A 15889-nucleotide genomic window follows, 5' to 3' on the forward strand; every position below is an offset into this window, starting at 1 on the left:
TCTGGGAACCCCTGTATTCATCCACCAGCACTTTTACAGCTGATGAAGAATATCCTTCCAGATAGACAAAATTTAATCTGGTCCTGCCTGTCTTAGACACCTAATTCCAAGTTCCTCTCCTGGGAAAAGAGGCATTTGTATCTCTGGCATTCATTTTGTCTTCCAAGTGCTAGGATGTTTTGTTTTTGTTTTATTTTTAAGTCTGGAGATATTAAAAATTTGGGATGTTTTAGCAAAACTTAAAAAGTGTTTCTAAGGCTTTCAACAGTCACCTGACAAAAGGGAAAATGTCAAAACTCAATAGAATATTTGAAGAAATGAGGAAGCTCATAAAAATAATAATCCAGAAGGAGAATGCTAAATGGCAGCCTGCTATTACAATGAGAAACGTTTATTTGAAATAATCAAATACATTTCTATTACAGAGAGTATTGTTTTAGTTATAGTTTTTAGCCATTCCCAAGAAAGATGAAAATAAGACTTTTTTTTCATATTTTTATATCTTTCCCCAGATAAAACTTAAAGAGATATTTGAAACCCCTACAGAAATCAGTCTGGTCCTAGAACTCGTCACAGGAGGTGAACTGTTTGACAGGTGAGTTGGTCCTAGAAACCACGGAAAGATTTTGGTTCTCCAAAAACAGTCTAAGGGAAGTTTCCCCTGAAAGTTTTCATACGTGACAGATCACACTAGTTGATAACTTCTACTAAATTAAGCGGGGTATAGAATAGGAGGGTGGTGTTGGATAAAATGGAAGTAGATAAAAATCTGGGCTGCTTGGTTAGTAGAGAGAAACACTGTAATATTTAGCTCCCCAATAAAATACAAAATTTCTAAAATATGATAATTATTATTTTTAAGCCTACTTTCTCTATTAGGCTGTGTAAAGAGTTCCAGGTGGCAGAATAATATATGTTCTATTACAGCCAATTCTAGCCAATTTTAGTTGTCTGTTCATGTGTTCATCACTCAAGCCCAGGTTTGAGGACAGGGCATGTGCCTGGAAATATGATACAGCAGGATAGAGGCAAAATTAGTTATATGAAAGAGAGAAGCTTTAAACCTCAATAGCTTTTCCATCTCTCTTACCGTCTCAGGAGAACCCCATGTTTGCTCTGTTGTGCTCTTAGGAACCCGTTGCTATGCTCATCAGGGAAATTTAAAAAAGAATAGAATCAGAAGAATACAAAGAGAGTAAGTAGGTATCTATTAGAAATGATGAGAAGCTGTACAAGAATGTAAGGATCTTGTTCATTAAAGAATATGGTAAGAGATAAGTGGCCTGCAATTTTTAGGGGGAAAATAGGAGAGAGATTGAGGGTACCACTAATAGAACTTGAGTACCTGGATCACAGTAAATAATCAATAAATATTTGCGGACTGAATGAATGACTGAGCAATTGCTACCATGAATGGACTCAGAGGAGAAAGATATCTAAATGAGATCAGTTTTGAATGTGTTGGGAGAGGAACATTCCTCCCCTTCTTTCCCACCCCACTCCACCCAGCTGAATTTGCTACCTCCTTTAGAGCTTCCAAAAGGATTTATAGTGTTTCCCAAAGATTTTTTCCATTTTTTTAATGTTCCCCAGTGCAGATCTGAATCCTAAGGTAGGAAGGAGCAAAATTACCCCACGTGGAACTACTTATGTATCTTCAATAGATGCATAATTGTATGTGTTTGTGTGTGTGCGTGCGTGTATGTATAAAGCTTCCTTAGAAGAGGCTTTAAAAAAGTAACATTTTAATTACTTTAATACTTTACAAAGAAATGAGGCAACTGAAGGAAAGTGATTATCAGTAGCCTAAGGAAGTACTTCTTGTGGCAGTTGATTGTTTGGTGTCAGTCAGACTCATGGTTCTGTATCCTGACTCTACCTCATAAAAGAATAACTGATCTAGAGCAATTTACTTATCTACTCAGAGCCTCTGAACAAATTTGCAGTGATTTTACGATGCTGAGAAAGCCAAGCTACTCTGCTCCTATGAAGACAGTCTTGTTCTAAAACTGTAGTGTTTCCATCTGCTTAGACAAAATTCTTCTGGACTAGTTTATTTGGCCACTGCCAAAATTTGCCTACAATGGTTCCTTTTCCAACACTTCTTTGGCTGACCACTTTGAGTGGACATATTCCTTCTTTAGGGGCAGTAACAGTGTCAGTTTATAGTCAGATTCTGCTGGCTTCGGAGCAGAAGGTCTCTTTAAGGGGCTCTTGTATCTTCCTCCTGTGATGCATTCTGTGCAGATCATGATCTATCAGAGAGCAATCTTATGTTCTTTCCTTCCCAGGTAGTTAAGTAACAGAAGTGCCAAATCACAGCTATCATCTACCAGTATCACTTACTATTTGCTTGTCTGCCTCTATTTGCTTGAATTGTTTTGGTATCAACAGCCTCTTTCCTCCTTTCTAACTTTTCTTCCATGAAAGAATTCTGGTTCTCTTATCTCATAGTCTAGGTGATTTTGATGGAATGGAGTCAATTCAGCTCTAGATAAAAATGAAAAACTAACTGCTGTTGATAAATTTCATTTGCAGAGATAAATGGATGAAATATTCAGATTTAACAGAGCTCAAATAAAGAAGAGCAAACGGCCAGTAAAGCACTCAACCACTCTACTAATCTCTCAGTGGTTTTGGAAGATAGATGACTTCTTTTCCTGAGTGTTGTTGGTCACGTCATTGCCATAGCTGAGATGAAGTTGGTTTCTCCATTACGTTGTTTAATTCAACAGTTATCTTTAAAATTGTATCGAGTTGAAACTATATCCTGGATTATTAGACAATGGATTGTTTTCTTCCTTGCAAGTTAAAAATCATAATATGGTTCCTTTTTCCTATACGTAGGTCAAAACCAAATTTACTTAATTATGATGATAAGAATTCATTCCTGGTCTAATGGTGACTCAAATAGAATGTAATGAATGCACTAATGGGGCAAATGATGAAGAGATAATCATATTAGTCCATTATAGCCAAAATCGTTGTGTTTTATCAGAGGAAAGAACTAGTCTATGGTGCTTATAAAACATTAAGCACAGTTGAAAGCCATGTGAATTTGCTGCTTCATGTAACATTTAAATAGGAAATTGTATAGAATAATTGATTAACATTTTTGGAATAAAATCAGTGAGTTTATGTGTGTGTTTTTAAGAGATAACTCTACAGAACCATGACATCACAGGAAGAAGAAAGTTAGAGGTCTTCTGTTCCAGTCTTCTCAAAAACTTAAAAAATTAGTGCCTTTTTCACTGAGCTTTTTATGTGGATATGAAGCTGTTTGTGTTCAGAGTAGATTTTCAAGTTTTTCCCCCAGAAAATGATTGTATTTTAAGGCAACTAATTTAACAGTATCCTTACAAAGTCTTTTAATTAAGTCAAAAGTATTTTTTCTTAATTTTTGTCTGATAACTCCAGTATCTGAATATCTTAGGGCTGTGTGTGTGATCTTGTGTTTTTCTATTTTCTTGTTTTTGCTTGCCTGATTAAGTTTGTTAAATGCCAAACCTTTCGTACGAACATTTTTAGAATTTGAGACTTTCCTGTCTTCATGTGTCAGGGGCATTAGAACAAATACCACAGACCGGTTGGCTCAAAAAATAGAAATTTATTATTTCACAGTTTTGGAAACTGGAATTTTGAAATTAAGGTGTCAGCAGGATCATCCTTTCTCTTAAGTTTGCGGCATTCTGGTGGTGGCTTGCTGGCAATCCATAATTCCATCTCTGCCTTGGACACAGAGCCATCTCCCTTCCCATCTGCCTCTTCCTGTTCTATTCCTGACTGTATCCAAACTTCCTCTGCTTGTAAGATCTCCAGTCACATTGGATGAAAGCCCAGCCACATGAGATGAAGCTTCACCTTTACTGATTGTATCTTCAAAGGTCCTACTTACAAATGAGTTCACACCCACAAGACCAGTTAGAAATTGAACATGTCTTTGCAGGGGACATGATTCAGTCCCCAACATCTGTTCCAAAAGAACAGATTTTCTTTGCTCTTGTAGGCAGTTAGAGTAGGACAAGATTGCTATGATCTAACCAGGGTCAATTCAAAGCTGGGCTTCCTGAGGGCACCTCTATTTCTTGTCAATTTTTACTCTCGGGGTTTTGCTCTTTTTGAGGGCCCCAAGTTTAAGCTGTGGCATTTTACCAATTTTTACTAATTTCTGTCTTCTGCCTATGAGATGGCTAAAAGCTTCTCAGTGTCTCAGTTTCTCAGCTGGTCCTTTAGAATCAGCAAATTCCTTCAGATGGTAAAGAGGCATCAAGAGTCAGGTTTCCTTTGCTAGGTTTTTCTTCTCTCCTAGATCTTGACCCCTCAAGCCTTCTCTTCCTTGGTGACTTTATTTTTTATGTCTTCAAATAGATTTTTAAAAAATATATATTTTATTGAATTTGTTTTCTTGGCTGGAGACTTGTCTAAGGTAGGCTAACCTACCACCATTGGGAGAAAATCCAACACATGATTTTAAGAGTTCTTTCATAGACGCTAGTCTGTTTTCCTCTTTTATGTCAATACTCTGGTGCGAGTAGGATGAAAAGCTTTATTTCCCATTTTATAGGTGTGGAAACTGAAAATTAGTAAAGGTGAGTGATTTTCCCAAATTAAGACAGAAAGGTCTAGAAGCAAGGTCCTCTGTCTTCTGGTCCAATCACTGCTTTCTTTTTTTTCTTTTTTTCTTGTTTTCTTTTTTTGTCTTTATTTTTTTAATATTACATTCAAAAAATATGAGGTCCCCATATACCCCCCAACCCCTCATTGCTTTCTTGTACAGCCTCTTTCTTATTAAATCTAGCATGTCTATTTCTCATTATTTCCAAGAGAACCAACTTTTTTATTTTATTTATAGAGAATTCATGATGGCTGTTTAGGCTGTTTTATTTATAAGTTGTAAAGTCTGCCTGACTCCCAAGCCCTTCTTTTTTTTTCACTTTTCTCATTCCCAAGACTGAAAATATTCTTCTTGGAAAGTACAACTTGTTGCCAATATGCAGTGGAAGCAGTGGTGATGTTTGGGGACTCTGCATCTAGTCAATTAATTACCTGATAAACTTCCTTTTGATCAGACCTAATATATGAGTCCTAATAGTCATCTCTACTTCAACAATTCCAGGCCTTTTATTCTTGCAGGAAAAAATATCTATGGCAACATCAAGCAGATCAGTAGATCAGTGGTTGTCTAGGACTGGAAATGGGAATAAGACAGCAAAGGGGAGGGGAGTGGGCCAAGAGATGGAAATGGTTCATACTCAGTGTGTTTTATTTTTCCAGGATGGTTGTAGAAGGCAAATTTATCTTCCGGTAATGACTGGGAGAGGGTGGAATAGGACACTTGAGGAAAAATGTGACATTTGAAAGTGGAGACACAAGAACAGACAAGGGCAAGAATAAGGATTTTCAAGGAACATGGAGGCCTGCTGAGGCTGGAGGCTAGACATATTTGGAGAGTCTAGGCTGTGGCATTTTATGTTGTTGGCCACACCCTCTCTAAATCTTCCATGCTTTGCTTTTGGTCTCCACTTTCTCCTGCCATGTCTCCCCCTGGCCAGCTGCCACCCACACTGATTCACAATTCCCTCATACTCTCCTTAATGTCCAAATTTAACAGGTACTAGTAGTAACTCTGAAACTATTTTTTATTTTTTTAATTTTTGAAAAGATTTATCTATTTATTTCTGTCCCCTCCCCCTCCCCCACCCTGGTTGTCTGTTCTCTGTGTCTATTTGCTGCATCTTCTTTGTCCACTTCTGTTGTTGTCAGTGGTACGGGAATCTGTGTTTCTTTTTTTGTGTGGTGTCATCTTGTTGTGTCAGTTCTCCATGTGTGTGGCACCATTCCTGGGCAGACTGCACTTTCTTTCACGCTGGGCGGCTCTCCTTACGGGGCGCACTCCTTGCGTGTGGGGCTCCCTTAGGCGGGGGACACCCCTGGGTGGCACGGCACTCCTTGAGCGTATCAGCACTGAGCATGGGACAGCTCCACACGGGTCAAGGGGGCCTGGGGTTTGAACCATAGACCTCCCATGTGGTAGACGGATGCCCTAACCACTGGGCCAAGTCCGCCACCCTGAAACTATTTTTTAAAAGTGTATGAGCTTAACACTCTTTGGGGAAGTTCTTAGGAAAAGTACCATTGCCGAAAAAGATGTCATCAGTGAAATGAGAGAAAGCAGTGAACACAGCTAAAAAGCAATGGTGGAGTTACACAGGGTACAGCATAATTCATTTTAATATAATTTTGTATGTAACTGCACAATTATGTACTGGCAGCCCTCAAAACGGTTCCTGACATGCATATTATTTGGGGCTTTTACCTTCCATCATCCGATCCTTATGTACGTGTTCTCATCAGACCAATGCCTTTCTTCCATAAAACTGCAGTCGCCTAATAACACCTGCATTTGAGATTAAGCTCCTGTTGGGGAGAGCAGTAGGATGCCTACTCTACGTGCCAGGCAGGCTGAAGGCCTCAGGATATGATCAGATTAGAGCTCTTCAGCAGCAGGGCCTGTGCTAACTGCCAGGCTGGAGCTGCACTCAATTCAATTTGCAGCAATTAGTGTGACAGAAGCAAGTGAGCAAGAGACCTATTTTAAAGCAGATCCATGGGGAGAAATAGGCATCGTGCAGATTTTCTCGTCCTACAATTTTAAAATGATGAGAAGGAAAACAGACCCAACTGGGGAGAAGAGGAGAGCGTGGGCCACCCCACCCAGCTAGCAGTGAAGGTAAAAGGCCTTTTGAGGTAGGAGGATGGCAGCATGGGAGCCTCTGGAAACACAGCACCACCACTGAGCTTCCTTCCCAAGTCTACAGAGGTCTGTTAGCCCATTGGCCACTGAAAGACGTGTAGGTATTAGGATCCCAGCACTTTGTGGTCAATTTTAGGATTAAAATCCTACAAGACATTTTTTTTAGCAGTAATCCAGCCCACACTGGAGCTCTGGGAAATTGTGTGATAAAGTGACAAGTGGGAAAAAAAAAAAAAAGACAAGACAAGCACTTTGGTACAGGATTTAAAAATGATTTTAAGATGCCAGTAGCTTAGAAAATATTACTTCCTTATTATTTCACAAAGCATGAAAAGGAAATTAGTTTACTAAATTTGAAGAGAAATATATAAATAACTTTAAATATTAAAAAACAGAAAAATATCTACCAAAATGATCATCCTGTTTTTATAGCTATTAAAATCACTACAAAGATTGCTTCTAAAAATCCAGAGCATTACTGTATTTTGCATAGAGCCATAAACCACTGTCTATCCATGATTAGATTTCATTGGCAAAATTTTTAAATGCTGGCTAAATTTTATAAAGGAATTTTCATGCATTACTTCATGAAAGAAATACTTAATTTCATTGATTTGAATCTCTGATTCTATTCAAAATAGGTTTCTAAAAAGAAAAATTACTATAGTAATATTTAAAAACTATATAACTCGGAATCTATCCCTATGACAAGCAATAACATTTCCACTTAGTGCATTCTCTTTGGGGAAGCATTGACACAGCTGTTATCCCTCTGAAGCCGTGGCTGATGTACTTGCAATGAGTATCACTTCTTAGTCTGGGGTTATTTGTTCCTCATAGTAAGGAACATATAGGCATAGGAATTGCCAAAATGTCCACAATCTAAACTTTTTCTGTCATTCATTTTCTGACAGTTAGCATTGATTCTGTAAATATTTATTGAGCACCTGCTTTTGGCAAGATTTGGAGCTAGGCTCTGTGGATGACTGAAGCAAAAATCTAATGAGGGAGCTAAGAGTTTACCCAGTTCTCTGCTGAAGGAAGGCATTGACCAAACACATCTACTATAGTCACACTATCTAAAAGGAGAGAATAAGATTGCAAGATTTTATTTTTCCTTAGCTGAGTTGCTGATATCTTCACATATAGTCACAGTTTAAGGTTTAAACCTGCATTTGCCACTTGAGAAGTTCAGTACTATTGATCTTTCTAGTCAACCATGGACCTATAAAATATTTACAGTGGCATGCCTGACTTCCAGAAACCTGACTCTGTGACACTCTGATTAGCAAATCAGCTGGGAACAAAATTCTTTTTAGCAGGAGCAGCCTGGAAGAGTAGTGGTTGTGGGAGGACAGCAGGCCAAGACATAGTGTGCAGAGATCACTACTGAGATGAGGTGAAGACACCTGCCTTTTGTGTCCCTACCCTACATGTCTACTCTAGAGATGTTGTTTCTGACTGCAAAATTAATAAATTCCTTGGCTGTACAAACCACTTGTACAACATGTAGTATATCTATGGTGATTTTTTTTGTTGTTTATAATCTCTCTGTTTTCACTATGTGTGATCTCATCTGGGACAGAGACCAATTCTTATTCTATGTATCCAGCAAGTATCTGGCTAATACTAGACAGAAATCTTGGTTGAATATCACTACCTCATCCTTATGTTCTAACTCTCACCGTAGACTTGGACCTTTTTCTAAGAACAGTCTCCCTCTTCCCCACCCTGGGCTCCTCCTCCACATCAATCTCCACTCCCCAACTACTAACCTTCCTGTATCTGGAAAACCCCGGACCTTTAGGTTCTGAGCTGAAAAATAATTTCCTCAGGAATCTTTCCCACTGTGGACCGAATTGCTATAGAGTGTGGAAATACAAGTTCAAGTACTACAGAAACTTTCAGGAAATGATTGCTTTATTACTTACACAGCACAGAGTCTGAAAGAACAGGGGAAGAGTTCCCATTGTGGCCAGTCTCCCAGGGAGGGCACTGCTCAGGTCAGGGTCGCTGGGTGCCAGCTCCACACAACCCACTCTGCATGGGAGAGATGAGACAAATCTGTGCTGCCTGAGGGCAAGGGATTTATACAACCCTGGGGGAGGGGCACTGCCACTGAGAGTTCCTGCCCTGTTAAACAGCTAGAAATGCTTATTCCTGGTTTCCAGAATTAAGGTATGGTCAGGCTGCTCCATTAGACCTAACAGCTCCCCTGGGCTGCGGAATAGAAACATATTAAAACATCTGCACACAATAGAAAAGGAGGCAGGAGTAAGCGAGGGCTGGGAGATGGCCACTAGGTGTGTCCTTGACTCCCCAGCACCCATCCAAACTGTCTCCGGAATAGATTACCTTCCTTTTCCTGGCTTTCTTAGGAGAGGTGTCTCATTCCTGACACCTCTCTCAGAGCAGTTAGTGCACTTCATTGGTTCTGGTCTGTTTTATTGTTTGTATCAGCAGAAGCCCTGTGAGCTCAGAGGCCATGTCTGGTTCACTACTGAGTGCCCAGCACATAATAAGAATGTGTATTGAATAAATGAATACATGGTTATATAGGATGGAATGCATCGTCTCCATGAATCAAATGAGTTATTTTACCAATTTACAATATATTGTGGAAAATTAATACAATTTTCATCAACTGTTCTTATACCTACTATTCTTTCCTACACCTAGCTGAAAAGAGCTTCTAAATAATTCACACTTCCATTGAGCCAATCCGTAGATTTTCACACAAGGACATGTCCTGAATCAGGCACTGAACTATCCATTCATTCATTTATTCAACACATGAATTACTGAGTGGTTCTTCTGTGCTGGACACTCAGTAGTGAACCAGACATGGCCTCTGCACTCATGAAGTTTCTCTTGATATAGACAAAAAGACATACAACAACCAATGCAATGTGCTAAATGCTCTGAGAGAGGTGTCAGAGAATTAAACCCAAGTGAAAGTCACAAGAAGTAATTCTAAGTCCAAGCTAGAGACTTCACAATTCACCAACGCAAGAGGTGATTCTAATGGGTGAAGCTCTGCCTCTCCAAAGGGCAGCGATGCCCCCAAATCACACATATGGTAACAGGCAACTGGAGTTTCTCATTGGCCAGGCTGCACATGACTGAGCAAATGGGCTCGGCTCAACCTCCATGAGTACCACGTAGAGAGACTAAGCTGTGAGCAGCACCCCCTGGAGGGAAGGACAGCCCAGAACAGTTGTGGTGAAGCCCTGAGTGAGAGATTATGGGAAGAATCTGCATTGTCTTTTGCAGGCCACAAAGTAATTGATTTCATCCTCTTACTGGAAGGAGGGAAAGGTGGAAAGTATGCACCAGCTATTCTTTTCCATCACCTTTGTAACAACTCCCCTCCTTTAACAGGACTGGAGAAAACCAAGCTCCCTATGCTCCGTGCAGTTCACAGAGAAGGCTAGTTACATTTTTGTTGGTTGAGGAACCATAAAGTCCACATTTAGAGGAAAATGCAAGGAATGACGTAATGATAGCCAGAGAACTCAACTTACTCTGACACAATGATCCTCTTTTCTTTAACTTAAACTTAATTTTAAACTATTCAGAAAGTATAGTTCAAGAAAATATTTGTTATATTTTTAGTAAATTGCCTGTCTACCCAATCATGAATTAAAACAATTTATAGTCTCCCAAGGAAATAGAATGTGAAAATTGAACCAATTAATAAACATTCCCTGAATATCCTAATATATTTTTACATTTTATTTGACCCTGGTGCATAACAAATATCCAAAATATAAAAAACTAAGGAGTGCTATTCCACCTTTTAGCCTTAAGAGATGACTAGTGTGTATTTCTTGTGAATGTTTTAAATGATTGAATAGGGAAAATAAAATAATTGGATTTTATGTATTATAAACTTTTTCATCCAGTGACATTTTTCTGCATCTTGACAATTGTAAGCCTTGAGGTCTTTGCTTGTCGTTTTTCCCCTCATGTCTAATTTATTCAGCTTTTTCTCACCCTCTACTCCCACTCCCACTTTGCAAACATTTTATAGATTTTAAATTCAACTTTTAATACCAGCTACTTTAAAGACTTACACTTCAACTTCCTGCCACAGCATTTAAGAGAAAAAAAGACACTTTCTGAAATAACTGTGTTCTTTGAGAGACTTAGTCTAAGAAAAATTCCAATGGAAAGTTACAAAAATTGTTATAGCTTCTTTTTGTCTTAAATTGACCATTTTCAGACACAACATTAACCCAAAATTTATGCCAGCTGAAAATATCTTATGTAAGTTGATACCCTACAGTGCCAGCAAAAATGTGTTTACTCTTGCAATTCTGGAAAGATTTGTTAACAAAGTAGTTTTTTAATCTTCTCATATCTTCATAAGAATAGACAGAGCAACTAGGACAGAAAAATTAAAACTCACCAACATTATCTGTAACAAAACCAGGTGACAAGGTGCCCCATTAAGCCTAAAATATAGGTGGGTGAGGGCAGACTAATGAAAGTTGCACGATCCACGTTGTAATAGCATCTGTGCAGGAGGAAGCAAAAGGATCAAAAGAATATCTGACAGATGGAAGAATAGGAGAACACCCAAAACCCCAATTTTCCAAATCATTGGGAAGCAGGATGGGCTAATACAAGAACAAAGGCTGAAATTGGAAGAGCTTTTTGCTATCCAGATTTCTGTACTGTGCAAAGGATCCACCCTCAGAAAGTTCTGAAGAGGCTAATGCAATCAAAATTCCAAAGAACTCCTGAAACTAATCATCTGAATCTCCTTCCATGAAAAAAATACTATGCTGAAAAGAACTTCCATGAAGAGAATCCAAATTGATCAGAGTATAGACAGTAGAGGCAGAGGAATGAAGTTCCAGATAACAGTGAGAGAGAAGAGATTTCAGAAACTATGAAGCTATATTTTTAAATGCCTCATAGAAATAACCACTTTTGGGAACCATGAAGCTGGAAAGGATATCCTGACCCACTCCTTTGTCCTAAAAGATTAGAAAACCAACGTAACCAACAGATGAACAACAGAAAATTATCTGAGTTAAACTCAATAAAAAATAAGGAGCAAGCAGACAGTGAAAATTATCAGAAATATATACCCTCAAAATAGATGAAACTATATCTAATATCTTGAGCAAAAATTAAGAAAATCATAGAAAAAACAACATAAAAAACAATATAAATCAAGAGTATATCTTTTTTATGTCAATAAAGCTGTTTTTAAAAAGTATATCTTTAATTTCAGACCCCAAAGAAGAAAGCCAAAAGCAGTGAAAGAAAACAAATGCTAAGCATTCTAATTCAAGATAGCATACCTGAAAGCAAAAAAGAAAATGAAAGAGAGAAAGAAAGGCAGAAAGAGAGAGAAAGAAAGAGAAACAGAGAGAAAAAGAAAAAGAAAAGGAAGGAAGGAAGAAAGGAAAGACAAAAAAGGGAGAGAGGGAGGGAGTGAGGGAGAGAAGAGTACCATATTAAGTTGTTAAAAATAAAAAAGGGAGACAACCAAACACAAGACTCCTCATGAAAATACAAAAGACCACCTATAATGTATACCTGCTAAAATACCTATCTGAATCTATCAAGATTTCAGCACTAAATATTCATTAATAGGAAATACAGAGGGCGGAGAAACATTTTCAAAGTCATAAGGTAGGTGCCAGTTCCAAGACTGTGGGACACTCTAAAGAACAAGTGCCCCAGGTTTCAGCAACAACAGAAAGTACCAGGGAGAGAGAAAGAGAAGAGAGCAAGAACAAGAGAAGGAGGGTGTAGAAGTTGGATATGGTTATGAATTCCAAAAATAGATATTGGATTATGTTTGTAATCTGGTTTGTACCTGGGCATGATTAAGTTATGGCTTTGATTGGGCCACGTCATTAAGGCATTCAGTCCCCACCCCTTGGTGGGTGGGAACTCACAGATAAAAGGCATGGCAAAGGATGGAGCTGAGGCTTTTTGATGTTGGAGTTTTCATGTTGGAGTTTGATGCTGAAACCTTAAACTGGAGCCCTGAGAAACAAGCTTAAAATGAAAAGAGAAGCAAGCCCCAGGAAGAGAGGACCTGAGCCAGAAGAACACAGGAGAAAAAGAGATGGCTCCTTAGACATGGCAGAAGCTCCAGGGAGAGAGACAGAGCCATTTGCCTAATAGTTTACAGCACACCTTGTGGAGAGAGGCAAAGCGTAGAGTGCCTCATAGTCTACACCCACCTCATGGAGAAAATAGAGGACCTGAGCCCAGAAAGAAGCAGGACCTGGGAATGCTTATGGCCTGGTATCTGTTTATAAAAACCAACCAATTTCTGATATTTTGCATCAGCACCTCTTTGGCTAACTAATACAGAGGGGGTTGGGTGAGGACTGGGGATGGGAGGAAGAAGGCAAGGGAGAGGGAAGGGAGGAGAGAATCTACAGACTTGAAAAAGAATGAGAGAGATATCAATCAATCAAATTGTTTTTTTAATTTTGTTTTGTTTTTTGTTTTTTGTTTTTTTCAATCAAATTATTTGAACTTATTTGAATACCAATTCAAACAAACAAGATAATTTTAATATGTCCAATACAACTGGAAATTTGAAACATTGCATTCTCTATTTATTTCTCTCCCCTTCCTTGCCCTCCCCCTCCCCAGTTGTCTGCTTTCTGTGTCCATTTGCTATGTGTTCTTCTGTGTCTGCTTGTATTCTTGTCAGCAGCATTGGGAATCTGTGTCTCTTTTTGTTACATCATCTTGCTGAGTCAGCTCTCTGTGTGTGTGGCGCCACTCCTGGGAGGCTGCCCTTTTTTTGCACTGGACGACTCTCCTTACGGGGTGCACTCCTTGTGTGTGGGGCTCCCCTATGCAAGGGACACTCCTGTGTGGCATGGCACTCCTTGTGCGCATCAGCACTGCACATGGACCAGCTCCACACGGGTCAAGGAGGCCCAGGGTTTGAACCTTGGACCTCCCATGTGGTAGGCAGACGCTCTATCTGTTGAGCCAAATCTGCTTCCCTGAAACATTGCATATTGATAATATTACTGAATTATATAAGTGTGATAATGGCATGGTGGTTATGATTTTAAAAACATGAAAGAGTCCTTACCTTTAAGAGGAAAGGGAAAGTAATAAGATTTACACATGAAACAAAATTGGCTATGAATTAATAACTGCCAAAGCATGTGATATTTACACGATACTGATTCACTGTTATATTTTCTACTTGAACATATTTAGCATTTTCCACAATAAAAAGCTTTATTTACTTAATAATCAATTTTATTGAAATGTATTCATAAACCTTACAATCCATCTAACGTGTACAATCAATGACATTTGGTATAATCAGAGATTTGTGCATTCATCACTTCAGTCATTATTAGAGCAATTTCTTTTTTCCAAAATACAAAAATAAAAAACAAACAAATGATCAAACAAAAAACCCTACCTCTTAGTAGTGACCTCTCAATCTCTCTATCCTTCCCCTGCCATACATAACTGCTAATCTATTTCTGGCTCTATAATTTATTTGTATTTACATTTTGTATAGCTAGAGTCAAGTCAAGCATTACATAGTACTTTTTTGTTTAGTTTCTTTCAATAAAAAGATTTTTTAAAAGAAAAAAAAATTTTTGCAAATAAGATGGACAGTTCAAGCAAAGCAGAATAAATAGTTTTTGTTTCCCTTAGGTAAACCCAAAGATTCTTGGAGTGTCAGTTTATGGAAATCTTTTCCCTAGTATAATGATAGCCTGGTGCAATTGTTTAAATGCTCATCATTTATTAACTTCTTTTAACATCCTCTCAACTGAATACATGTGCCTGAGAAGCATTTCATGTTTCTTATAGGATTGTGGAAAAAGGATATTATAGTGAGCGAGATGCTGCAGATGCAGTTAAACAAATCCTGGAGGCGGTTGCGGTAAGTGTGAAGGAACAGCCATGGTATAACTCTTAAAGCTCTCTTCCTTCTACATAATACTCATTTAAGAAGTGCATGTCTGTGATAAGCCATAAAGTTTACAGTAAAACAGTGTGAAATCTTTTCTAAAAAATATGTTGAATATATTTATATTCACTATTGATTACTTACCTCTGAAATACACCATCCTCCTTTATAATGCAAAAGTGGCCATGGTGGCTGCTGGGTGCGGGGAAGGGGAGGAAGAGAAGAGATGTAGAGGCATTCTCAGGACTTGGAGTTGTCCTGGGTGGTGCCCCAGGGACAATTGCCGGATGTTGTATGTCCTCCCATGGCCCACTGGATGGAACATGGGAAAGTGTGGGCTATGGTGTGGAACACGGGACATGGGGTACAGCAATACCCGGAGATGTACTCACCAGACGCAATGGATGTGACATGATGATGGGGGAGAGTGTTATTGGGGGGGGAGTGGTGGGGTGGGGGCGAATGGGGACCTCATATTTTTTTAATGTAGTATCTTTTAAAAAAATGAATAAATTGAGTAGAATTTGAAAAAAAAATAAAAGTTTGCTAAAACAATTTCCATTCTATTATTTGAAAACCAAATCAGACTATGGTGCTTTTAGTTGTTTCTTTTCTTTCTATTTACCATTTCTTGAGTTTGTTCTTTGTTTTGTTTTTTGTTTTTTTAATTTGATAAGGAAGTGGAGGAAGGTTGAGTGTGATAAATAAAGACCTTGGAGGTTAGACATTATTGATTTTTCTTTCAAGACAAATAAGGAGGAAAGGAGTGGCAAATTAATTTTTTATAAAGGAAGAAATCTGAGATAAAGTTTTAAACTGTAATAAAAATTTTATAAATTAATGATGGAAACAAATGCATTCACATTTATTAAAAAATTAATTTTGAGAAGCTTATTTGGATTGATTCAATCAGGAAATAGTTGCCTAAATAAACAGACTCCATTGGTTAAAATCTTCCCATATATTTAATGCTGTTTAGTATGTTCTGGGATACTCTTGTGTTTCATTTATTGAACATAAAGCCAGAAGAAGTTATTCTCTGAATGAACAGGACAGGGCCCAAGAGGTGCTGTTTATTAGGATTGGTTAAAAAGACAAATCTATAAAATATACCCCAAATTTAAAAGTATACTATTATTCAGAATCAGTTATCTAACTAAACTCATCCTTCATTATCTTGAGAAATCAGCCACAAAGACACAAGCACA

The 15889-nt window shown here is 38.3% G+C and overlaps 1 protein-coding gene across 3 annotated transcripts in view; it reads left to right on the forward strand.

The window, feature by feature from the left end:
- The window catches only part of CAMK4 (calcium/calmodulin dependent protein kinase IV), a 270090-nt gene that overhangs the window by 148199 nt on the left and 106002 nt on the right, over positions 1–15889 (forward strand). For all 3 annotated transcript variants that reach the window (XM_058277043.1, XM_058277046.1, XM_058277033.2), the window contains 2 exons: positions 513–595; positions 14582–14654. In XM_058277043.1, coding sequence (XP_058133026.1) covers positions 513–595; positions 14582–14654 — 156 coding nt within the window. The remainder of the gene's footprint in view (positions 1–512; positions 596–14581; positions 14655–15889) is intronic.

The sequence above is a fragment of the Dasypus novemcinctus genome, chromosome 2, assembly GCF_030445035.2.
Source record: "Dasypus novemcinctus isolate mDasNov1 chromosome 2, mDasNov1.1.hap2, whole genome shotgun sequence".
Lineage (NCBI taxonomy): Eukaryota > Metazoa > Chordata > Mammalia > Cingulata > Dasypodidae > Dasypus > Dasypus novemcinctus.